Source organism: Bombina bombina, chromosome 3 (genome assembly GCF_027579735.1).
Source record: "Bombina bombina isolate aBomBom1 chromosome 3, aBomBom1.pri, whole genome shotgun sequence".
Lineage (NCBI taxonomy): Eukaryota > Metazoa > Chordata > Amphibia > Anura > Bombinatoridae > Bombina > Bombina bombina.
Window position 1 is genome coordinate 513,821,877 of NC_069501.1, and position 27,275 is coordinate 513,849,151.

The following is a 27,275-nucleotide window of genomic DNA, read 5'->3' on the forward strand; positions in this document are numbered from 1 at the left end:
ATTCCACTATTACATTGTAAGAAATGGATCACTTGACTAACTGGGAGTCACAGATTTTGCAACTACTCTATGCTAATTTTCAAAGCCTTGAACTGCATTTAACAAGCATAATCTTTATTACGCCAAGACAAGTTTGAACTAACACTTTGGTCGCTGATCATCCCATTAATACTTACCTACTTCAAGATGGCGCTGGAAGGTTTGACCGCTACTACCGAAAGGTGTGCAGTTGCAATGGAATGGAGGTTCCACAGGCTCGCAGGTCAGAGACTGATCTCCTAACTGGCACGGGAAAAAGATCTTGCATCATCCATATGCGTGTCAGTGTATCAGGAATGGTGTGGCATTACCCTGGATTAGAGACTGCTTCTGACACTGAAGTCACTACTACCGACTTCTCCTTTCATTCAGAGAAAAAATATGCATGAGTTTCATGCTCCTATCATGTCACTGTCTCCCAGATTCTTTGGGACTTTGCCACCTATACAACTGTTGGAAGTATTCCCTAACAAGCCAATTATGATCCAAAGAGATATGGTCCTAAAATGCTCAATGGTGAGCTTGAGGCATGGCAAGTTAGTTCGGCGCTGGACTGTCATTGGGCAGGGTCAGACTGATATGCTACAGGATATTTTTTCTCTGTGAAGGGGCATAGTGTGCTAAAAGAGTATGCACCCTGAGTGACACACTATAATAAAATGAACAGGCACGGAAGTTTTTCCAGCTTTTGTTCTGTCTCAGCTGAGTGCATCTCTCTCTCTCTTTTTATTTATGCAAATTGCTCTTGGGTCTCCCTAAGAGTAAAAGGGGAAACCAGACGTGGACTCCTTGCACACATGCCCTTAGAGAGATGCGACTGCACCTCACTGACGAGGCCCATAGAAGGCCGAAACGATCGTCTGGGGTTGTTGTTTCTCTTGTTCAGAGAAGAATTGCCTGGTATTTCGGCGCTGGACTGTCATTGGGCAGGGTCAGACTGATATGCTACAGGATATTTTTTCTCTGTGAAGGGGCATAGTGTGCTAAAAAGAGTATGCACCCTGAGTGACACACTATAATAAAATGAACAGGCACGAAAGTTTTTCCAGCTTTTGTTCTGTCTCAGCTGAGTGCATCTCTCTCTCTCTTTTTATTTATGCAAATTGCTCTTGGGTCTCCCTAAGAGTAAAAGGGGAAACCAGACGTGGACTCCTTGCACACATGCCCTTAGAGAGATGCGACTGCACCTCACTGACGAGGCCCATAGAAGGCCGAAACGATCGTCTGGGGTTGTTGTTTCTCTTGTTCAGAGAAGAATTGCCTGGTATTTCGGCACTGGACTGTCATTGGGCAGGGTCAGACTGATATGCTACAGGATATTTTTTCTCTGTGAAGGGGCATAGTGTGCTAAAAGAGTATGCACCCTGAGTGACACACTATAATAAAATGAACAGGCACGGAAGTTTTTCCAGCTTTTGTTCTGTCTCAGCTGAGTGCATCTCTCTCTCTCTTTTTATTTATGCAAATTGCTCTTGGGTCTCCCTAAGTGTAAAAGGGGAAACCAGACGTGGACTCCTTGCACACATGCCCTTAGAGAGATGCGACTGCACCTCACTGACGAGGCCCATAGAAGGCCGAAACGATCGTCTGGGGTTGTTGTTTCTCTTGTTCAGAGAAGAATTGCCTGGTATTTCGGCGCTGGACTGTCATTGGGCAGGGTCAGACTGATATGCTACAGGATATTTTTTCTCTGTGAAGGGGCATAGTGTGCTAAAAGAGTATGCACCCTGAGTGACACACTATAATAAAATGAACAGGCACGGAAGTTTTTCCAGCTTTTGTTCTGTCTCAGCTAAGTGCATCTCTCTCTCTCTTTTTATTTATGCAAATTGATCTTGGGTCTCCCTAAGAGTAAAAGGGGAAACCAGACGTGGACTCTTTGCACACATGCCCTTAGAGAGATGCGACTGCACCTCACTGACGAGGCCCATAGAAGGCCGAAACGATCGTCTGGGGTTGTTGTTTCTCTTGTTCAGAGAAGAATTGCCTGGTATTTCGGCGCTGGACTGTCATTGGGCAGGGTCAGACTGATATGCTACAGGATATTTTTTCTCTGTGAAGGGGCATAGTGTGCTAAAAGAGTATGCACCCTGAGGGACACACTATAATAAAATGAACAGGCACGAAAGTTTTTCCAGCTTTTGTTCTGTCTCAGCTGAGTGCATCTCTCTCTCTCTTTATATTTATGCAAATTGCTCTTGGGTCTCCCTAAGAGTAAAAGGGGAAACCAGACGTGGACTCCTTGCACACATGCCCTTAGAGAGATGCGACTGCACCTCACTGACGAGGCCCATAGAAGGCCGAAACGATCGTCTGGGGTTGTTGTTTCTCTTGTTCAGAGAAGAATTGCCTGGTATTTCGGCGCTGGACTGTCATTGGGCAGGGTCAGACTGATATGCTACAGGATATTTTTTCTCTGTGAAGGGGCATAGTGTGCTAAAAGAGTATGCACCCTGAGTGACACACTATAATAAAATGAACAGGCACGGAAGTTTTTCCAGCTTTTGTTCTGTCTCAGCTGAGTGCATCTCTCTCTCTCTTTTTATTTATGCAAATTGCTCTTGGGTCTCCCTAAGAGTAAAAGGGGAAACCAGACGTGGACTCCTTGCACACATGCCCTTAGAAAGATGCGACTGCACCTCACTAACGAGGCCCATAGAAGGCCGAAACGATCGTCTGGGGTTGTTGTTTCTCTTGTTCAGAGAAGAATTGCCTGGTATTTCGGCGCTGGACTGTCATTGGGCAGGGTCAGACTGATATGCTACAGGATATTTTTTCTCTGTGAAGGGGCATAGTGTGCTAAAAGAGTATGCACCCTGAGTGACACACTATAATAAAATGAACAGGCACGGAAGTTTTTCCAGCTTTTGTTCTGTCTCAGCTGAGTGCATCTCTCTCTCTCTTTTTATTTATGGCAAGTTAGTTATCACAGTCGGAGTCACTTACTATCATATGCCTAAAGACTTTCAAATATCTTATTATTTTTATTTTACTTGTATAATAGGTTTCTAGGCTATTCACAGAGCTGGAGTATGTTATAGCTCCCTCTGTTTTATTTCCCTCATGAAACCTATAGCAAAACTTTACTGTAAAAACCTGCGGTTATTTATTTCCTTATGATATTCAGGCAATGCTTAAAGGGACATGAAACCCAGAAATTGTCTTTCATGATTCAGATAGAGAATACAATTTTAAACAACTTCCTAATTTACCTCTATTATCTAATTTGTTTCATTCTCTTGATATCATTTGTTGAAGGAGCAGCAATGCACTTCTGGTTTCTAACTGAACACATTGGTGAGCCAATGACAATCAGAATATATATCCATCCACCAATCAGCAGCTAGAACCTATGTTCTTTGCTGCTCATGAGGTTGCCAAGATAAACCTTTCAGCAAACGATAACAAGAAAAGGAAGCAAATTAAATAATATAAGTAAATTGAAAAGTTGTTTAAAATTGTATTTCCTATCTGAATCATGAAATACAATTGTTGGGTTTCATGTCCCTTTAAACCCTTCTTGAGTTCTACTATAGAATATGAATGTTGAACTGCTGAATTATTGTCACATTTTCGGTAATTATTTGATTTGCCTGTAAAGGTCTATGTATTCCCTTTAAAAAAATGATTAAAGAAAATAAATAAAAATAGGAGAACTATTTGCGGTACTACCCTCAATCCTCACAACCCTCATAGATCATTTAAAGACAACAATGGATATGTAAGGAAATGTAATCCACAAACTCAGCAGCAGTACCAAGGTAATATGCACTTCACTTTATTAGTACCAGGAAGCAAAAAAAAAAAACATGATTAAGGGCATTTGAGCCCGAAACGTCATGTTTTTTGCTTCCTGGTACTAATAAAGTGAAGTGCATATTACCTTGGTAGTGCTGCTTAGTTTGTGATTTGCTTTTTATTTGGAGTTGGCGCTGGTGAATCAATTGTTTTGTGGATATGTAAGAAAATAGCACACTTTTGGCAAATTCGCCCGTTTAGGGACGCGTGATAAAAAAACAGTCATTACAATATATAATAATAATATTCAATAACTGCAAATGTTTTCCCGTGTTAGATGAATCTTAAATACAAAATTGAGAAACAGTAAATAAAACTTTCATGATTGATTCAGATAGAGCATGCAATTCTAAATAACGTTCCAATTTAGTCTGTTATCTAATTTGCTTTGTTCTCTTAGTATCTTTTGTTGAAGAGCATACCTAGAAAGGCTCAGGAGAAGCTGAGCTGCACACACATGCCTCTTGTCATTGGTTCACCAAATGTGTTCACACTCAGTAGTGCATAACTGCTCCTTCAACAAAGTATACAAAAAGAATGAAGCAAATGTGATATTAGCATTAAATTGGAAAGTTGTTTAAAACTGTATGTTTCAACTGAATCATGAAAGAAAAAAATGTCCTTTTGACATTTAATGCCTATACCAAAAAATATATAAAGCCAATGGAGACCTATTGTTTTTCATTAAATGGACACCTGATTTAACAGTACTGTGTACAAGTGCCAGTTTTATGTCATCTACCATCTCTCTTTCAGGAACCTCAGCTCTGCAGATGTCGGTCGTCAGGCAATGCGCAACTGCCCAGGGCTTGTTGATTCACTGATGTCCTACATACAACAATGTGTGGCCAATAACTGTGCCGATGACAAAGTAAATTCACCACTTCCTTTAATCCCCTTGTCTTGTTTCTTTTCCTGTAATTTCTGTATGTTGCACACTTTTTTCTGTAAATTATTTTTCTCTTATTTCGATTTAGTTTGTTGCAAACTTCTCTATGGTCTTTGTACTATGTTTCTGTTTTTTCTGTAATCTAGATATCCTGCAGCTCTCTTTCCTGTAAACTCTTCAATCTGCAACCCATTTATCCATATCCTTGCAACTAGGGATGGGCGAATGTTTCGCAACATTCGAAAAAGGAAACTAATTTTAACACATTTGTTCGCTCGAATCGAATTTAGAATGTATACATAACATTCTAACATTCGATTTTCGAATGTTCAGTTTCGAATTTTATGATTACATTCGAAAATATTATTTTCGAAAAATTTGAATTTATATTTGTAATAGTATTTCTAATGCTTTCATTAAATGTAATATTCGAATTATGCAATATTTTATATAGAAACATTTGAAATGATATATTTGTATCTATTATGTATCAATTTACTAGATTACCTCCCTACCACATGAACTATTGAACTTCTGAATAGTATTTGTTAAATAGAATGTTAAATTCGAAATTTCGATTGTGGACATTCAATATAATTATAAACATTCAAATTCGAAAGTGAAATTCAAAAACTGTAAATAGCATTCGATTATAGAATTTTTAAGAATATTTGTTCTTATAAATATTCGGATTTATAATTCGAATTTCGGTAATAACATTCGTTCTAACATTCGAAATTCGAAAAATTAGACATTCGCCCATCCCTACTTCCAACCCATTAAATAATAATCTCTACATTTAAATCCCATTTGTCTGTATTTCCATAATTCCCTGATCTCTGCGTCCTAATCAAGTAATCATTAGCATTCTGTCTTCTCTTCAACATACAGTAGTTTTTTTCCTATAATGTATACATCAGGGGGTCGATCCGATAAAAATCGTCGCCCGCAAAAGTCGCGGGTTTGGTATCCTATATATGGCGTAACCTAGAAGTTACGCGCGCATATTTCTGCCGTCGCCCGTAGTTTTTTGGGCCATAGGCAGGTATACCAAACCCGCGCAATTTGGTATCCAATATACAGCGTAAGGACTTACATGGCGAAAATGGAGAAATCTTACTCCATTTTCACCTTGCCACAAAAAGCAGCCGTAAGAAGCCTTACGCTGACTATTGGAGCCCCGTAACTCCCTAAACTGGCTGCTAAAATAAACCTAACACCTAACGCATGCGCAATGTCTATCTCCCTGTCAACCGCGATCTTCTAAAATAAACCTAACACCTAACGCATGCGCAATGTCTATCCCCCTGTCAACCGCAATCTGCTAAAATAAACCTAACACCTAACGCATGCGCAATGTCTATCTCCCTGTCAACCGCGATCTGCTAAAATAAACCTAACACCTAACGCATGCGCAATGTCTATCTCCCTGTCAACCGCGATCCCCCGCCGCAATCCCTAATAAAGTATTTAACCCCTAAACCGCCGCCATCTACATAAACTAACCCCCTACTGTGAGCCCCTAAAACCGCCACCATCTAACTGATCTATCCCCTAATGTGAACCCCTAAAACCGCCACCATCTAACTGATCTATCCCCTAATGTGAACCCCTTACACCGCCGCCATCTATATTAAAATTATTAACACCTAATTTAATCTACCTACCCCGCCGCCAGCTATATTATCTATATTAACCCTAAGTATATTATAGTTAATATACTGTAGTTATTACATTATATATATTAACTATATTAACCCTAATTATATTAGGGTTAATATAGTTAAGATAGTTACTATAGTATTTATATAAACTATATTAACTCTATCTAACCCTAACACCCCTAACTAAATTCTTATTAAATAAATCTAATTCATATTATAAACTAAAATATTCCTATTTAAATCTAAATACTTACCTATAAAATAAACCCTAAGATAGCTACAATGTAATTAATAATTACATTATAGCTATGTTAGGGTTTATATTTATTTTACAGGTAAATTGTTAATTATTTTAACTAGGTATAATAGCTATTAAATAGTTATGAACTATTTAAGAGCTACCTAGTTAAAATAATTACCCAATTACCTGTAAAATAAATCCTAACCTAAGTTACAAATACACCTACACTATCAATAAATTAAATAAACTACAAATATCTATCTAAAAATACAATTAAATAAACTAAACTAAATTACAAAAAAAACAAACACTAAATTACAAAAAATAAAAAAAAGATTACAAGATTTTTAAGCTAATTACACCTATTCTAAGCCCCCTAATAAAATAATAAAGCCCCCCAAAATAAAAAAAATTCCCTACCCTATTCTAAATTAAAACAAGTTCAAAGCTCTTTTACCTTACCAGCCCTTAAAAGGGCCTTTTGTGGGGGCATGCCCCAAAGAAAACTGCTCTTTTGCCTGCAAAAAAAAACACAATACCACCCCCCAACATTACAACCCACCACCCACATACCCCTAATCTAACCCAAACCCCCCTTAAATAAACCTAACACTACCCCTCCTGAAGATCTCCCTACCTTGTATTCACCCCGCCGGGCAGAACTCCTCATCCGATCGATGTGTTCCAGCAAGCGGCAGTGAAGTCTTCTTCCATCCGGGCGATGTCTTGAAGCAAGCGGCAGAGAGTCTTCTTCCATTGGCGACGTCTTCAAGCAAATCGGCATCTTCAATCTTCTTACTTCGCTCCTCCGCCGCGGAGCATCCTTCCGGCACGACGACTTCCCGACGAATGAGGTTCCTTTAAATGACGTCATCCAACATGGCGTCCGTCGAATTCCGATTGGCTGATAGGATTCTATCAGCCAATCGGAATTAAGGTAGAAAAATCTGATTGGCTGATTGAATCAGCCAATCAGATTCAAGTTCAATCTGATTGGCTGAATCCTATCAGCCAATCGGAATTCGACGGACGCCATCTTGGATGACGTCACTTAAAGGAACCTCATTCGTCGGGAAGTCGTCGTGCCGGAAGGATGCTCCGCGGCGGAGGAGCGAAGTAAGAAGATTGAAGATGCCGATTTGCTTGAAGACGTCGCCGATGGAAGAAGACTCTCTGCCGCTTGCTTCAAGACATCGCCCGGATGGAAGAAGACTTCACTGCCGCTTGCTGGAACACATCGATCGGATGAGGAGTTCTGCCCGGCGGGGTGAATACAAGGTAGGGAGATCTTCAGGGGGGTAGTGTTAGGTTTATTTAAGGGGGGTTTGGGTTAGATTAGGGGTATGTGGGTGGTGGGTTGTAATGTTGGGGGGTGGTATTGTGGGTTTTTTTGCAGGCAAAAGAGCAGTTTTCTTTGGGGCATGCCCCCACAAAAGGCCCTTTTAAGGGCTGGTAAGGTAAAAGAGCTTTGAACTTGTTTTAATTTAGAATAGGGTAGGGAATTTTTTTATTTTGGGGGGCTTTATTATTTTATTAGGGGGCTTAGAATAGGTGTAATTAGCTTAAAAATCTTGTAATCTTTTTTTATTTTTTGTAATTTAGTGGGGTTTTTTTTTGTAATTTAGTTTAGTTTATTTAATTGTATTTTTTAGATAGATATTTGTAGTTTATTTAATTTATTGATAGTGTAGGTGTATTTGTAACTTAGGTTAGGATTTATTTTACAGGTAATTGGGTAATTATTTTAACTAGGTAGCTATTAAATAGTTAATAACTATTTAATAGCTATTATACCTAGTTAAAATAATTAACAATTTACCTGTAAAATAAATATAAACCCTAACATAGCTATAATGTAATTATTAATTACATTGTAGCTAGCTTAGGGTTTATTTTATAGGTAAGCATTTAGATTTAAATAGGAATATTTTAATTAATAATATTAATATTAGATTTATTTTAATAAGAGTTTAGTTAGGATGTTAGAGTTAGATAGGGTTATTATACTTAATATATATATATAATATAACGATATTAACTATATTAACCCTAATATAATTAGGGTTAATATAGTTAATATATGTAATATAATAACTATATTAACTATATTAACCCTAATATAATTAGGGTTAATATAGTTAATATAGCTGGCGGCGGTGTAGGGGGATTAGATTAGGGGTTAATACATTTATTATAGGTGGCCGCGGTGTAGGGGGATGTAGATTGTAGGCAAAAGAGCAGTTTACTTTGTGACAAAGCCCCGCCAAAAGCCCTTTTAAGGGCTGGCAAAAGAGCTGTTACTTTGGGGCATGCCCCGCAAAAAGCCCTTTTAAGGGCTGGCAAAAGAGCTGTTACTTTGGGGCAATGCCACGCAAAAAGCCCTTTTCAGGGCTATTTGTAGGGTTAGACTTAGGTTTAGTGGTAGGGATAGTTTAGTATTTTAGGGGTTAAATAATTTAATATAGATGGCGGCGGGGTAGGGGGATTAGATTAGGGGTTAATAATTTTAAAATAGAGGCGGGGGAGGGGCTCACTTTAGGGGGTAGGTAAGGTAGATGGCGGCGGTGTTAGGGGCTCACTTTAGGGGGTTATAGATTTAATATAGCTGGCGGCGGTTTAGGGGTTAATAACTTTATTGGGTAGCGGCGGGCTCCGGGAGCTGCGGTTTAGGGGTTAATACATATTTTATTGGGGGATAGCGGATAGAGGGTTAGACGTGTCGGGCTATGTTAGGGAGGCGTGTTAGACGTGTCGGGCTATGTTAGGGAGGCGTGTTAGACAGTGCGGGTGATTTAGACTTTAGTCAGGTTTTGTAGGCGCCGGCAGTTTCTAACGTGCCGCAAGTCACTGGTGACGCCAGAAATTTGTACTTGCGCAGATTTCTGGACATCGCTGGTTTGTCAGACTTACGGCACGTTAGCATCTGACGGCGACATATATGGGATAGCTCGAGTTGCGAGCTAAAACTGTGGGCGACGCGGGTTCCCTCGCTTGCGCCGCAAACTACGATCTATATCGGATCGCGCCCCATATGTCTATAATTCTGTCTATAAAACTCTATGTTCTAAAGTCTCGCTCATTTTTACATTCTTTTGCTGCTCTTTCAATCGCCTCTAAATTATTTAGTCTCTGATTCTATAACTCCTGCATCCTGATACTCTTGCTCCATATTGTCTGAATTTTGTTTCTTTTGTCATATGCATATCTCTTGCTATTTTAGTCAGTGGAGAACTGTGCTTGTATCCTGCACAATCTTTCTTATCACTTGGACTCCGAGGTTCCCAACAAATATTCCCAACTCAATGAGCAGATGTCCCGAAGCAATCAGACTGAGAAGACCTCCACTGGCTGCTTCAGTAACAAGAGTGACAAGCTGCAGGTAAACCCTAGTAAAAGCTAGTACTAGCAGGGTCAGACTGTGCCCAAAACCAAACCCAATCTACTAGCCCTACAGACCCTTTTTTAGGCTTGCACCTTCATTATACCTTAGAACAGACCCAATAGCCCTGCAGCCCCCGCGTCAGCCATATACTATCATTATACCTCAGATAAGACCAAATGATCCTACCCTCCCTCGGCCAGCCACATGCCTAAATTATACTTCAGACTCAGAATAGGCCTCTGGCCTGCAACTGATCTATGTGCAGCATATCAAATCAGACTACCTAGCCTGCACTTTTTCTGTGGGCAATATGCCTACATGAAAACTTTAATCAGACCCTTGGTCCAGCAGCCCCTTAGTTTAATACACTGTTCATGGCCCCCTGTAGTGTCTGTTTTCCATGCATGCAATGTGCTATCTCTGAAGCTGCATGCATGAGGCATGGGGGAGAATGGGGAGAAAGAGGAACGGACTGTTGGGCTTACTCCCTACCCTGCTTGACAGCCAGAAAGAAAAGAAGTTGCCATCTCTGAACAATAGGCAGCCTATTATAGCTGACCCATCTTCAGCTGTCAGCCTCTAGTACATAAGTGAGGCTTCAATATACTAGCCAGATCTACAAGGAAATTGTTCGGAATGCACAATGGTTATTCTGGGTCATTCTTGGACTAGTGATAATTTAATGGCAATATTCACACCCTTATAGAATATAGCATAATGTCATGTTAACCATATTTCCAATTTAAGTTACGATTACGACACTTTGGGGCTTTACACTGTAGTATTTACTACACTGTTCCTTCAAAATTCCTATGCAAAATGAATATTTAAGGGGAAATATTTTACATTTACATAATGACTTTTAGCATTATGCACATTTTTTGTATTCTAATGATCCTACAACATCAACTGTGCTAACAAATACATCCCCAAGGTTGTATTTATATTTGTGACAAATGCTATCACCGCAAGGATGTGCCCATATTGGTTCCGACTTGCAAACATATATTGATTTAAAAAAGACCTTGTTTAAGTTAATTTTCTAATTTGTTGTAATGCAAAACACAAAAAGTAGGATGATGCGGATAATTATACATTTTATTTTTTGTTGTCAGGAAAATTGTAAAATCAGCTAGCGCATCGCTCTTAAAATCCTGGTGGGATGAACACATGAATGGGCAGATCATTTAAATTGTTATACATTGTTTCTGAGGAAAGAGGAAATTGAAAAGAGGGAGGAGTGTGATTTTATGTTAAACTTAAATTAAACCTAGTATTAATTAATGCTTATATCATAATACTGGGGAATAATGGATAACGTGGAAGCCTTATGGAGAAAATTGCGCAGGCGCTAAGAGGGCAAACACTTTTTAGGAATATGCTACAGATCACCATATAGTAATATTTATGAAGAAGATCAGCTTTTATCACACAGGTAAAAAGCAGCAATATGGGGCAAGTTTTAATCATGGGAGATTTTTTTTTATATATTTATTGAAATTCAAGGGTGACAATGAAATTATGCAATTTCAAGTACATATCAGTGAGAACAGTTTCAAGGTATATACAACCATCAGAGATAAGCAATGTTCTTGATATTCATTTTATAGATACTAATAGGAGATAACTTGAAAACTCAAAGTGAAGTGAACTCACAATATTACTAATGAACCATCCTTCTGAAATCAGTGGAAAGGGGAGAGGAAGAGAAGAATTGAGAGGGTACATTGAGAAAGTTCCAATGGCTAATCACGGGAGATTTGAATTACTCAGACACTGATTGGGCTGTTGGAACTAGTAGTTCAGCTAAGGGAAACACGTTTTTGAACTCTAGAAAAGCATATACTATAAAAGCAAAAACAAACTTTGGTCTTGTCCCATATTATGTACTACAACATTCAGAATTTTCTGGCTAGTGTTTGTATCAAAGGACAAATAAAAATACATATAGTGCTCACCAATATTACTGTAGGGACTATACTCACAAAGCAGCTACATATTTCTATTATTTTTTAAGCATGTGTTGATATGATTTTTACACTTCTTGAATGCAAACTGCTTTCCTTCTTACTTTCCTCCCTCCCATTTCTCATCTCACCTTTTGCTCTTTTTTTTCCCTTAATTTATTGCTTTGTTTCTTTTTAATTTGCATAAGAATAACAACTTTGAGTTGCCCCTACCGGAGGAAGAGTCTAATCCTAAAGGCGCCGGACTCCTGTCTCACTCCAGTGCTGTACGAACATACCTGTCACTTCTGGGGCAGAGTAAGAAGGACTCAACACTGGAAGCATGCGCTGGAGCACTTCAAAATCTGACTGCCAGCAAAGGAATGGTGAGAGAGTTCACTGAAAGTGGGCACAGAAATTAAAGGAACACTCAAGTCAAAATTAAACTTTCATGATTCAGATAGAGCATGCAATTTTTTGCAATTTACTTCCATTAACAAAATCTGCACAGTCTTTTTATATTTACCCTTTTTGAGTCACCAGCTCCTACTGAGCATGTGCAAGAATTCACAGAATATACGTATATGCATTTGTGATTGGCTGATGGCTGTCACATGATACAAGGGGAGTGGAAATAGACATAACTTTGAAACTTGTCCGAAAAAAAGTCTACTACACATTTGAAGTTGGGGACCAATTTATCAATGTCTGTCCAACATGATACGCTGTAGCGTATCATGTCCGACAGACATCGCTGAATGCCGACAGCATACGCTGCCGGCATTTAAGATTGCACAAGCAGTTCACCAGAACTGCTTGTGTAATGCCACCCCCTGTAGATTTGCGGCCAACCAGCCGCTAGCAGGGGGTGTCAATCAGCCCAATCGTATAGGATCAGTCCGATTGGAGACCGCAGTCTCAGAGGCAGCTGACCAGTTATGGAGCAGTGGTCTTAAGACCGCTGCTTCATAACTGCTGTTTCCAGCAAGCAATTCAGAGCTTGATAAATCGGCCCCTAAATGCTATTGCATTGTATTTTTTTATCATGTATGTGTTGATTATGCAAATCTACTGTATTTACTGGTTCTTTAACATTTGGAAGGTAGTTCTCATGATTAGTATTATTAGTAAACTATTTTATTTGTTGAGGAGCTTTACATAGTATAAACAAATCCCACAATGCATCATATTCCAAAATGAATGTGACAATAGGCCCGATGATCTAAAGGTCTCTGGGCTGGCAAAATTATTAAAGAATGCTCTGCAGTGCTTCTATTTCCCTGTTGGAATAATGTAAAGCCACTTTTTAGCCTAAAAACAGGGTGTCTTGCGAAAAAAATTGTATTTTAAAAATCTTACAAAATGAAAAATTGAACCATTCCCATTCACACAAAAATTTGCAGAAAAAGTATTGTTACGGTGCATTAAAAATTGTAACACAATTCTTCATCAAAAATGTGTATGTAAATGACTCAAGAATAAATCATATTAAATATTCACAGTGTAAATTTTAATTTAAGTACGCTGGATGTGCAAAAATCACTTAAAAATTGGTACAAAATACAAAGTAATTTTAGTTTTTTCGTAAAACATGGACATTCCATGAGTGTATATGAAATTGTCTCTCTAATCCCACCAGGGCAGCCCCTGCAAGAGTCGGCATGAAAAACCATATCTGATCTGGCGCAGTTTAGATCATCAGACCCAATGAGTCACAGTCACATGTTTTTAAGACATTTAGGGCTAGATTACAAGTAAAGTGCAATTGATAGCATTAGGGTGCGTTATTTTTTGCGTCACGTAAAAGCATCTTAACGTGGCTAAAACTTTTTTGGCATACCCTATACCTTTAGTGGACAGCACTGTAAATAGCAACATATTAAGACATGAAGCAAACCATTATTTATAATATAGATAAGAACTACTGCACATGAAGAACTATTTGAGAATTGAGATCCATCACCTTAGGACACCATCAGCTTCACACTCGAGCAATATCCGCCATTAATTTTTCTGCGCACACCCATAGAAGTCTATTATGTGAGAGATTTAGCACACCCGTGCTATCCAACATAAAGATGTTAGTGCGCTCTAAACTATTACTCGAACAATAAAAAATACCTTTGGACTTTTGTAATATGAGTGCAAAAATAGAAGCAATAGTTTTTCGCTCCACTTGTAATCTAACCCTTGTTAATGTGTTACTCACTTGCCAGGTAGCAGCTGTGCCTGACACAATTTTTTTTACCTACCTAGATGTCTAATGGGATGAGTCAAATTATTGGGTTGAAGGAGAATGGACTTCCGCAGATCACCCGTCTACTTCAGTCTGGAAACTCTGATGTGGTTAAGACTGGAACTTCTCTGCTAAGCAACATGTCACGTCACCCTGCTCTGCACAAGACCATGGGTAAGAACATACTATGCAAGTGTCTGTTTTATTCTCTTTGTATGCGGATATTATCTTCTCACTAACTTTTCCATATGTTTTTGAATTCCAGGTACCCAAGTCCTTCCTGACGTTTCTAAACTCCTATCCCAAAGCTCTGCAAATGCAACAAATTCTGAAGAAATCCTATCATCTGCCTGCTACACTATGAGAAACCTTGTCATGGCTGAGCCTCAGCTGGCCAAGCAAAACCTTTCTGGCAATCTGCTTGGCAATCTGGTCAACGTTTGCAAGAGCGGGTAAGTACATCCTATATGCACAATACTTAAATATCCTAATACTCCTCTTGTTTATTATATATTACTGGTGGATCTTCAGTCCATTATTACTGATGCCAGTTTAGACCCTATCATTTTGTGTTGAGGGACATTAAACTGCTACAGTAGGAGGTCTAATAATCACTATGCTATTGTTTTAACTCCTGTGCCTGCAGCTGTCTTTAAAGTTGTTCTCTTGTTTTAACCTGTTAATAGTTAGTGAAGTTCTGCATCTTCACTCTGGGCGCCACAAGTATGGAGATTATGTTTGTTTGTAACTTTTAAACTGTGCAGAAATAAACTGCAAAAATGTAACAAATTCTGCTCTCTATTATGTGAACTGAAGTAGTGCAAGTAGTTGCACCCAGCTGTTCAATGTCCCTTTAAATGTCTGCATATTATTATGCTAAGCTTCTAACTCTTAGTGGTGAATTTATTGTAGTGCGAGGGGACATGATACAATGTAGCTTATCATGTCCGCTGCACATCGATAAATGCTGACAGCATACGCTGTCGTCATTTATCATTGCACCAGCAGTTCTTGTGAACTGTTGTGCAATGCCGCCCCCTGCAGATTAGCGGCCAATCAGCAGGGGGTGTCAATCAACCTAATTGTATTCGATCGGGTTGATTTCTGTCCACCGCCTCAGAACAGGCGGACAGGTTATGGAGCAGCTTGACAGGCTTGATAAATATGTCCCTTAAACTTGATGACAGAATATATATGTAAAGTGAGATAACCGTATAAACCGTTACAAACTTACAATAAAAATATATCTTACCTTTATGTCTTGCAATTTATTCACAAACTATTGGCCCATGAAACTCTTTTATTTATTAAGACATGATGACAATCTTCCTCTGTAGAGTACTTGTTACTGCATACAGAAAGCTATTGTGCTCCCACAGAAAGTGTTATTAACCCTTTCATGACTGACCTAATATGTCTACACCGGAACAACGTTGTAACAAATTGAAATCACGCGATTGTGCATGTGATTGTGAGATTTCAATGATGGTATTGGGTCAGGGGGCGTGCCTATGACGCTAGGCACGCACTCCAGGCCGTGATCCTATTCAGGAAGCGCCGTTGGCTTCAGTATAGTAATGGCGCTAAAGAAGTAAACAACATTTTTAGGCTTGACTCTCATACTGTGCTCAAAATGTAGATTGTTCTGTTGATTTAAGGAACATGAAACACAAAATCTTTCTTTCATGATTCAGATAGAGCAAACAACTTTCCAATGTACTTCCATTATCTAATTTGCTTTGATCGCTTTCTATCGTTTGTTTAAAAGAATACCTAAGTAGGCTCAGGAGCTGGGAGCTAGCTGCTGATTGGTGACTGCACATATATGCCTCTTGTCATTGGCTCACCACCATGAAAGCCAACACATGAATCTTTCTTGTCATTGGCTTACAGATGAGTTCAGCTAGTGCTTGGTAGTGCATTGCTGCACTTCAACAAAGGATACAAAGAGAATGAAGCAAAATTGATAATAGAAGTAAACTGAAACGTTTAAAACTTTTTTTTTATCTTTAATTTTTTATTGAGATTTTTGGCAGATACAGAATATAACTTTGTCCTTTTACAACAACACGGACAATATGTAGCATATGCAGAGTGATATGGGAAAGTAGTTATACAACATGTTTGTAAGCTTACAAAGACAATGGTGTTAAACATAGACATTTTCTTAGAACAAGTATGACTACCACCCCTCTCTTCAAAGGGATTTGAGAATATAGCGTTAAGTGAGTAACCCAATAGATAAACCTTTTTGTGTGACAATCTATGTCTATAAATTAGTAGGTAACACAATTTTCTCTGACAATTGCTATGTAAATGAACTTAATACATTGAAATCTCATTTTATATAGGGTTAAATTACCTCCCAAGCTGTGTGAGGCCACTTATGGACCCCAATGAGGATATAGGGCATGGGGGAAGAACTCAAATGATATATACGGTCACTCTTGGACCAATGTTATTAAAATTTAACTAGCATCATGAACTCTAAGATGAAGTAACAAGAACTTTTGCTTTTAGTGTGATAATTTTATGTTTTAGTCATGTAGTACCTCTTGATGAATCCATAACGGGTTTAATGTTTACGTTTTAGTTAAGTGTATTTGGACCTGTGTTCAAAGCTAATAGAACCATAAATTACTTATCATTATACCTTCCTTTAATTACACTGTAGGTCCATCTTGAACCCATTATTAACAGTGGAAACAAATTCTAGGAAGGCAGGGAATATGATAAAACAACCACTTTTGGGTTACCGTTATTGTATAACTCAACTCAGAACCCATGATAGAATAAAACAATTGTAAGAGATATAACTAATTAAGAACACCAGAGCTAGTCAAGACTAAGTGATGTGATAATTTTCAACACTTTAGAACATTAGTAAGTCAAATAGTACACCCAGAACACAGAATGAAAAGTAGAACAAAAGCCAACTATCAAGGAGTTGTATGAATAAGAGAACATTAAATATATGTAAAACTACATGAATATGCTGATCCCCCTGAATATCTGTTTCCTAAAGATAATGTAAGATATCATGTTTAGCACTCTCGATATAGGTAAAGAAGAAGGTTCTCTATAATATTAAGATGACTTTTGGTCTTAATTAATAATATACACAGAAATGACAACGTGTAGGCTGTAGTAAGATGTTCGAAATCTATGGAACATAAGTCTGGGTATGTATCAGGGAAGCGTCTTGATAAAGCAGTATATAAGCTTTATGTAAAAGAAAAAATGCCTGCCGTGGGTCTGCTAACAATCTGGATAGCGTGGTTACTAGCCAACACCAGACTTAGGAGAACAAAGGTTTCCAGGTAAGCAGCAGTCCACTCTTGGGGAGCCAGGAGACCGACCTGTGATTCTTAGACAACCCTCTGAGATCAGAGATGGTAAATCTTTACTGACTATGTGGGGAGTCTCTTCCGAACTGTATAGCAGGAGCAGCATACCCCCAGCGTAAGTTGATGAGTCTCTCCTGATGCTCCGTCCGGTAAGACAATCAGTTGCTGGTCGATGTAAGAGGTAAGAGTCGCCTGACATGGCAAGTGTAAAAGAAGTCCCCAATGTGTATTTTACAGACCAGTAAACAGATGAGGCATCAGTTGCTCCCAAATATTTGCCAAGCGAATGAGTGGATGGGTCCATATAAGAGACGGAGCTTCCACATGGCTTGCAGGAACCGTAGCGACCGGCCGCATCACCAGAAGGCCCTGTCTCGACCCTTCAATTGTGGGCGCCATGATAAAGCCCGCCCCTGAATCAAGTGAAACTTTAGGCCAAGTAACCTCAGTTAATCTCTCTTCACCATCTACCATTAGATTAAGCGGAGAGGTAGACTCATCTGGGACCTCTGTTGTGGTTTCGAGTGACTTAGTTGTAGATACAGCCAATCTACAAGTCTTTGCTTTGTCACAAAAGTCGACCTGCTCCACCTCCAAAAGCTCCATGAGGGAGTTAAAATGGCTATCCATTTTATTTGCTATGGATTGTAGAAGTGTCTGGGCAAACAGCAGACCAAGAGCTGCTCTACCCGGCCGATTCCTTAGCCGGGGGGGGGATTTGACAAGGTGTTTCAGGCCTCTTTCAAACTTAGGTAGTCCAATATAAGTGTTCTGCTGATCGGAATGCAGGATAAATGAATTTGTCTAGCTCCGAGTCTTCCCTTCAGTGAACCTGCCGATGTTTGTGGTAGATTGATGCACTTAACAAAGGGTATTCAGTTGTATATTTAAAGTTTAGTCGGAGCTACGATTCTATGCGAGTTGACAAGGCTGCGGCTTGGACACGCCCCCAGTTGTTTAAAATTTTATGCTCTATCTGAATCATTAAAGAAAAATATTAGGTTCCATGTTGTCCCTTTGAAAGAATCTTAGAAAGTTTAGTTACATAAAACCATGTTGTACTATTACATCTGTCAACTTACTGCGCTGATGAGTAAGTTATAAAAAATAAAATAAGTGACTTAGTACTTTTGATAAATATCCCTTTATAAATATGCTCTTCTTTTCTGTAGTGCATCCCCAAAGGCTGCAGAAGCTGCACGACTCTTCCTTACAGACATGTGGTCCCAGAAAGAGTTGCAAGGACTCCTCAAACAGGTACAGCATACAATTCAGTGCTAATAATGTGGGAGGGTTCAGATCTATATTTTTTTTTTCCTCTGGTCCCTTTCACATCCAGAAATAGAGAACACTGTTTGACTTGGTTTCCTGTTTACTTTACTGAAAGACGAGCACTTTAGTGAATTCTATGCATGCATTTTTCTCACTGTTGTTTTATTTCTCTATTACAGCAAGGATTGGATAAGTCAATCATGTCCTCTCTAGCAAGCTCCGCCCTCCGGAATACCGTGTCTCGAGCCTTTTAAGATGCCATCCAATTTTTTAGGTGAGAGACTATTTTATCATTTATACATATGACTGTCTTTTTCTGCATATAAATATATGTACATGATTAATACATATTTTTAAAATATATATTATTTTTCTTAAGAGTATTTGTAATCTGGTAAGCAGCAGATACGAGTTGATTGTATTTAAAGGGATATGAAACTCGAAAAATGTATTTTGTGATTCAAACAGAGCATACAATTTAAAAAAAAAGTTTCCAGTTTACTTCTGTTATCAAATTAGCTTTGTTCCCATGGTAATTATTTGTTGAAGAGATACCTAGGTAGGTGTCTGGAGGACTGCATGGCAGGAAATATTGCTGCCGTCTAGTGGATAACATTCTTGCAAAACTCCTGCCATATAGTGCTCCAGACATGTGCACCTGACTGAGTTTACACCCATGTTTTTCAACAAAAGATACTAAGAGAACAAAGTATATGTTTAATAGAAGCAAATTAGTTGTTTAAAATTGCATTATCTATCTGAATCATGACAGAAAAGTTTTGGGTTTCATGTCCCTTTAAAGCTGATTCAGGAACACCCTTTAAAAAGGTCTGAGCTCCCTCTCCAACCTCCCCCACTGTGAGGTTGATTTCTTCTGATTCGCTTTGTGTACATAGCTTTTCTGTAGTACTGACATTTTTAGTACAGGTGGATGTTTCAACAGGAAAAGCAGATACTATGGATGACAAAATAAAGCTAATGGAGGTATTTGTAAACTATTTTATACACTCCGCAGGTAAAATGGATCATTGGGAAAACATTTTACAGTGTACCTTCCCTTTAACTGTGTATTGTTTGCTTATAAAAAGATTCAGCATCATACAGTCATCACACAGCAGGAGTCTTGGTAATAAATATGAACTATATCTAAAACAAGCACATCCAAGAAATGGGACTTTTTCAAAACTTGTGGCTTTAAACTCACATAGTGGATACTGTGGAAGATATTTTTATCAAATGAGATAAAGCTGCCTTTAAAGTATAAGGACAGAAACATAAACATTATTATTCAATCAATATTGTTTTTTGTTGAGCTTTGCGCATAGAAAGAGTGATAAGGAAGATGACCCCATGGGGCAGATTTATCATAGTGCGAGCGGACATGATATGATGTAGCGTATCATGTCCGCTGCACATCGATAAATGTTGACAGCATACGCTGTCAGCATTTTTCATTGCACTAGCAGTTCTTGTGAACTGCTGGTGCAATGCCGCCCCCCTGCAGATTGGCTGCTAGCAGGGGTGTCAATCAGCCCATTTGTATAGGATCGGGCGGATTGCTGTACATTGCCTCAAAGGTGGGGTATAAGTTAAGGAGCAGCGGTCTTTAGAAACAAGGGGCATCAAGCTCCATAACAGAGCTTGATAAATATGCCCCGATTTATTTACAGTGCTATATTTGTTTTGTAGCAAAAAGCTGACAATATTAGTTACCTGGATGTTACCTAGGGATGTTAGTGTGTTACATAAGGAAACATCTGAAGTGCTAAATGCTCAGCTAATATTACCTGTTCACTTCTGCCTCTGTCACCAGCATGTTAGTGTATAAACCTCACATATATATATATATACACACACACACACACACACACACACATATATATATATATATATATACACACACACACACACACATATATATATATATATACACACACACACACACACACACACACATATATATATATATATATACACACACACACACACATATATATATATATTTATATATATATACTATAATCGTGTTTGTAACGCGTCCGTCGTTGTCGGCAGTTGCGCAGCCATTTTTCAGAATCCGCCTAGATGCAGCATAGGCAAACAAAGCATTAAGAAAAAAAAAAACACACAACCACCCGAACGAAATAGTAAAAAAAAACTAACCGCCCGCACGAAGTATAACAAAAAAAACACATAAGCGCCAGCAAGAAATATTAACAAAACACCTAAACCGCCAACCCCCACATTGCAATATAATAAATTAATTAACCCCTAATCCGCAAATTAAACAACGCAAATAACATAATTAACCTATTAACCCCTAAACCGCCAACCCCCACATAGCAATAAACGTAATAAACCTAATTAACTATTAACCCCTAAACCACCAACCCCCATATCGCAATAAATCTAATTAACCTATTAACCCCTAAACCGCCAAACCCCTACAACACAAATAACAAATTTAATTACTAAGCCCTCTAACCTAACACCCCCTAAATTAACCCCAATTACATAAAATAAAAAATGACTAAGTTAGAATTAAAATAAAAAATCCTAACATTAATTTAAAAATAAAACCTAAAATTAAATTACAAAAAATAAAAAAAATTAAACCTAATCTAATACCCTTATGAAAATAAAAAATCCCCCCAAAATAAAAACACCCCCTAATCTAAACTAAGCTACCAATAGTCCTTAAAAGGGCCTTTTGTAGGGCATTGCCCTAAGTTAAACAGCTAAGTTGCCCTAAGTTAAGTCCCCCCTAACAGTAAAACAACCCCACTAAACCCCCCAAAATAAAAAAAACTAACACTAAAAAAACCTAAGCTACCCATTGCCCGTAAAGGGGCATTTGTATGGGCATTGCCCTTAAAAGGGCAATCAGCTCTTCTTTAGATTATGGATTTTTATTTTAATGGGCAGCAAAAGTGCTGCCCACTAAAATAAAAAGCCCTAATCTAAAAAAGGGACTTTTGTAGGGCATTGCCCTAAATAAAACAAAAACATTTTTATCTAAAAATTTACCAGTTACCCCCTAACACTAAAACCCCCCACCCAACCAATCCCCCAAAATAAAAAAACCTAAAAAAAAACAACCTAAGTCACCTCTTTTACAAACAGCTCTTTTACGCACAAAAATAAAATAAAAAAATCCCTAATCTAAAGAAAAAAACACCCCAAAAAATAAACCTTTCTAGCCCCCGAAATAGGTACTGTACTCCTGAAGTCCAGCGGTGAAGGTTTTCTTCCAGACGGTGAAGGTCTTCATCCAGCGCGGGGACATCTTCTATCTTCATCCGGAGCAAAGGTGGTGCAGAGCGGAGATGACCGTGGAGCAGGACCGGCGATCGCGGAGCAAGACCACTGAAGATTTCATTTAATGTACCCCATTTATTTTGGGGTACCTTGCATTCCTATTGGCTAAAATTTTGAAATCAGCCAATAGGATGAGAGCTACTGAAATCCTATTGGCTGATTTGAACAGCCAATAGGATTTCAATAGCTCTCATCCTATTCGCTTATTTCAAAATTTCAGCCAATAGGAACGCAAACTACCTTGCATTCAATATTCAGTATGGGCCTGCGACCACATAAAGAGGATCCTTCACGCCGATCCTGCTCCGTGACGGCTGGTCCTGCTCCACGGTCATATCACCTCCACTCTGCGCCGCCTTCGCTCTGGATGAAGATAGAAGATGTCCCCGCGCTGGATGAAGACCTTCACCACATGGAAGAAGACCTTCGCCGCCGGATTTAGGAACTGTGAGCAACCATTTTGGGGTTAGACTTCGTTTTTCTGTTGTTTTTTTGGGGGTGGGTTTTTTTAGATTAGGGATTTTTTTTTATGGGCACAAAAGATTTGTTTGTAAAAGAGCTGATTGCCATTTTAAGGGCAATGCCCATACAAATACCCCTTTAGGGTCAATGGGTAGCTTAGTTTTTTTTACACTTAGGTTTTTTATTTTGGGGGGTTGGTTGTGTGGGAGGTTTTACTGGGGTAATTGGTCATTTTTTAAGGTAAAAGAGCTGTTTAACTTAGGGCAATGCCCTACAAAATGCCTTTTTAAGTGCTATTTTTAGTTTAGATTAAGGGGTGTTTTTATTTTGGGGGGTATTTTCATAGGGGTATTAGATTAGATTTTTTTTTTGATAACTATATTTATTATTTTCAGTAATTTTCAATAGACTGCCCCCTGGGCAGGCTTCTCACCTAATATATATATATATATATTTATATATACCCCTTTGAGCCCTTCCCAGTCCAACACCTTGTCATATACCATATCCCTTTAAAACACATACAAAGTGTAATACTTTAGGTCTCAAGTTGCGCTAACTTTTTTTAATGCTGTTGTGAATTGCGTTCATCATTCTCTAGTAATCATGCTTTAAAATGTACTTGTAATACCAGATTATGCGCTAATCTTAGCACATCCTGCAATATTGATAGCACTCCACTTGTAATCTAGACCTTAATGTGTAGAATATCTCAGTATTAGAAAACAAACCACTATAAAGGCCTAGATCCTATGCTTGTCACCATTAATAGAGAGAGGGTTTATGTCTAATGAAAATCCTGTCACTATCAATAGCAGTGTGTACTCTTCTCAGTTATAATTTAGAAACAGGTATTGGTGCACCTCAAAACACATGCGACCACAAATTATTTCACATATTTAAACTTTTTTCCTTTTTTCTTAATGCTGCAAAAAATTGCCTTCTTAATATTTCTTAATTTTTAAAAAAAATAAAGATGGGATCTTAGTCACACAATATGGCCATATTCTGCTCAGCCAGTCACCACTTACAAGGTGTCCCACGGTAGACTGGTCCTCCTAACACTATGAAATTAGCCAAACTAAGCTGAATAATACAATTCTAATATATCAAAGTAGAATTTCCAATCTCTCATCCAGACTGCATGGGATGAGGCTTCCTGGCTACATATTATTTCACATACTTCAAACTTGTTTCTCAATGTTGCGAAAAATTGCTATCTTAATATTTCCTAACACTATGAAAAGAGCCAATGTAATTCTAATATACCAAAATGAAATTCCAACATTACAATATTATACCTCTCATCCAGACTGAATGTGATGAGGTTTCCTGGATTTATATACACACAGTTAAATATCTGTTTCTGGAACACACCTGAACTGGGTGGAGTGATTTAAACCAAAGGGCTTTGGTCAGTTTCCCTAGTGATAAATCAGCAAGAAATTTTGATTAAGCACATCTAATAAAAGCATATGTTTTTAAAATGCACATATTGTGGAGTGCTGCCAAAGTGACCAAAATACATATATATAATTTAGAAACAGGTATTGGCGCACCTCAAAACACATGAGACCACAAATTATTTCACATATTTAAACTCTTCTCAGTTATACATTTGCTGACAGCTGCATTGTATCTTCTCCCAGGTAATGTTATATGGTATGAGAGTAGCTATGCTACAATAGTGACTACAGCCTATATTTGTTTTATATTATGTGTGGCTGGTTGCCATGGTCTTCTTGCTTATGGATGCTGTGACCTGTTGTAAAGCTCTTTACACATATATGCACAAATAAAAGATTATCCACAGGGAGGTACCCCCTCACCACAATAATATAGGTTATGTCAAACTGCCCCCTGCAATTAACCCTAACATGGCATGGCTTTACCTTTCCCTACTTGCTTCACCTTGTACTCCTATCTGGTCTTTATCCCACCAGCAACAAAAAATACCGTACCTAGCTCCAGTACCTTGACCCTAAATCCATATCTTATCCATCTCCCAAAAATAATAAAAACTATTTGTGGCTTGTTAGGTACCACTAAAGGATCCCCTTCACCACAATACTCACTCAAAGAACCCCTCCACTTGACCTTAACCTACACAATAGTACTCAGGCAATCCTTATACATGACCTTTCACAACAGTAAATTCACCCTAAAGACCCCTTAATGCTAACTCCAACCAGCACAACTACAAATCCCTCTTGGTCCTCTTCCTTGCCATTAGTCAAGGTATTGTCCATGGTTAACTTCTACTTATCTATATTTTAAATCTTACTGTCTTTCTGCATTGCTATCACATCACTGTATCTCAAATGTACTTTACACTTTTACAGTGAGGTGATACACTCTGCTTCTCAGCTGCAACTGAAAAGCCTGCTGTTTTGTACAGGCGAAGTATACTAGCTATGGCAAGTGGACTGCCATTTTGTCAGTCCTTTTAGGAAGTCTGTTTGTGGTCTTGTCATGCAGGTCTCTGAAATGAAAGAGCATTTCTTGTGGTTTCCCACATTACGGGCTAGCATATCTTAAACAAGATCTGTAGTACATCAGTTTTTAATCATAAACACAAATTTCTTTTTGTACAGATATAGTCTACAGTTTTTTCCAGCACCAGTGGTGGTTCTCTTCAGTAAAAGATCTATAATAGTAATAATAATAGTAAGAAACATATATAACTGATAAAGAAGTGCAAGCAATGAAACTAATGATCCATTATGTGGGAAACCAAAATACCTTTCCTAAAGTAATACATATAACAGTAAAGGTATTATCCCATGTGTTTTGCTACTATTTGGTTTAGTACCAAAATAGTACTCAATAAAGGTCTCTTGGTTTTCAACATAATAGATAACTCGTTTAATTATTTCCAGGCTGTGTTTACCTCAATCTTACCATCATTTCAGTAAAAACGCACAGAAGAAGGCATGGCAGCATGTCAGGAGCTAAATCCATGGATTGTGCACTCTTCCATCCAACTCTACCCTCACCTTTAATACCTACCCTAAACTTTTATGAATGTAGGCCTGTGTGCCACTAAATACTAGAATCATAGAAATCACAGACACTCCACTTCAAAGCACCATCCTTACATAATATACAAGCAAACAGGAAGCTACTCTGTGGACTATAAGCTCTAAAATGTACCAATATTACTAGTATTGTTATGTTTTGTGCTAAACAGTTTTTATGCTTATTTAGGCATTGATAGACTGATTTCATGTTTATATATAAAAAAAGTTATGTAATACTAGATAGTCTATGATAATTACCAGAAGGGGACCTGAAATGTATAAAACATAAAGCCAAAATATTTGTCCATGTTTTTATTAATGTTCAATAATGTGCACTTATAAATTTCCTACTTTCTAGAGTGCAGCTGTTTTTGGTTTTCTATAATAAAATCCTAAACCCTTGTCTTTTATTTTCTTACAGAATTTATGTCCATCTCTTCTCTCCTCCACTAAGAAACAACTGACTATGTTCTTCTTCTATATTCTCATCATCAAAACCAAATCCATGTCTGAAGGAATAAGAAGCAAAGAACAGAGCATGATTTGTTGAGGGGAAACAGAGAGGGAATAATTGTTTAGGACACTGCACTTATATTGAATTTTAGGATTATATTTTTTTAAAATGTTTTTAATGACTGGTAACAAATCGGCAGCTTGGTCACCGCCTAAGTATTCCCCACTAAACCAATTCCATTAATATAAAATAGGTATAAATGGTCACCCAGCTTCTGTATTGTCCCATAGATAAAGACCCACAATTTACTGCTATTTTTGGAACTCTGCTAATATGTAAATAGCTCTGATAACTGATTTTAGAATACAGTAACTCTGGCAGGGGCAAGGTTCATGCTTTACTGTAAGCACATTTTCTAACAAACACTGGTAGTTATAATTAATTCTTAACTTCAATATTTCTATTTTGTTTGTTATAAAGCACTTAGTATTATTTTTATATAGCGCTGGCAATTTTAAATGTATATGGGGATAAAGCAAGAGTATGGTCTCTGTCTTAGAGAGTGCAATTTAAATATATTAAATATAGGTTAAACATGCAAAGTGTTTCAGCCCTAGAGAGCATACGGTCTAATTGTTGAGAAAACATTTATTATGCAATATTATGGCTCAATTCTATGTAAGCTTCTATAATGGAGTCACAATAAAAAAAAAAAATCTAGAGGCAGAAGATCATGTGCCTTCCTGATTACGCTTAAACTGTTATTATGAGAGTGAGAGTTTATTTTTTGTGACTTATTTAAAAGATAGCAGCTTCTGGCGGTTGCTAAGGCCAGCGGTGACAACGTTTCTGACTACAGCCACTATAACTATGGAAACTAAAATAAATAGGTATCACAGTTATAGTGCATTTACCCTATCCACAACCTCTCCCAACACAATTAAACCATTACTGTTCCTGACTCAATTCCCCCCATTGCAATAAAATCCTAATTGCTGCTGACCCAAGCCCCTCTAACACATTTAAACCTTTCCACTCCCGACTCCATCTCCCTCTCACTTCAATTAACCTTGTATATCAATAGCACTACCGTCCCTAGCACTATTTTCACCAAGCACACCCCTGTCCCCAATTATTCTTGTCCCAATTCAATTTCCCCCTATGTGATCCTCTCCTCAATAAACCACCCAAATTACTTGGGGCAGGG

The 27,275-nt window shown here is 38.1% G+C and overlaps 1 protein-coding gene across 1 annotated transcript in view; it reads left to right on the forward strand.

Annotated features, from left to right (window-relative positions):
* The window catches only part of PKP1 (plakophilin 1), a 70,543-nt gene extending 43,711 nt beyond the window's left edge, over window positions 1–26,832 (forward strand). The window contains exons 7-14 of the mRNA XM_053706918.1: window positions 4,594–4,708; window positions 9,852–10,010; window positions 12,169–12,345; window positions 14,216–14,369; window positions 14,461–14,647; window positions 18,715–18,799; window positions 18,994–19,088; window positions 26,036–26,832. Of these exons, the coding sequence (XP_053562893.1) occupies window positions 4,594–4,708; window positions 9,852–10,010; window positions 12,169–12,345; window positions 14,216–14,369; window positions 14,461–14,647; window positions 18,715–18,799; window positions 18,994–19,068 (952 nt within the window). The 3' untranslated portion in view covers window positions 19,069–19,088; window positions 26,036–26,832. The remainder of the gene's footprint in view (window positions 1–4,593; window positions 4,709–9,851; window positions 10,011–12,168; window positions 12,346–14,215; window positions 14,370–14,460; window positions 14,648–18,714; window positions 18,800–18,993; window positions 19,089–26,035) is intronic.
* The last annotated feature ends 443 nt before the right edge of the window (window positions 26,833–27,275 follow it).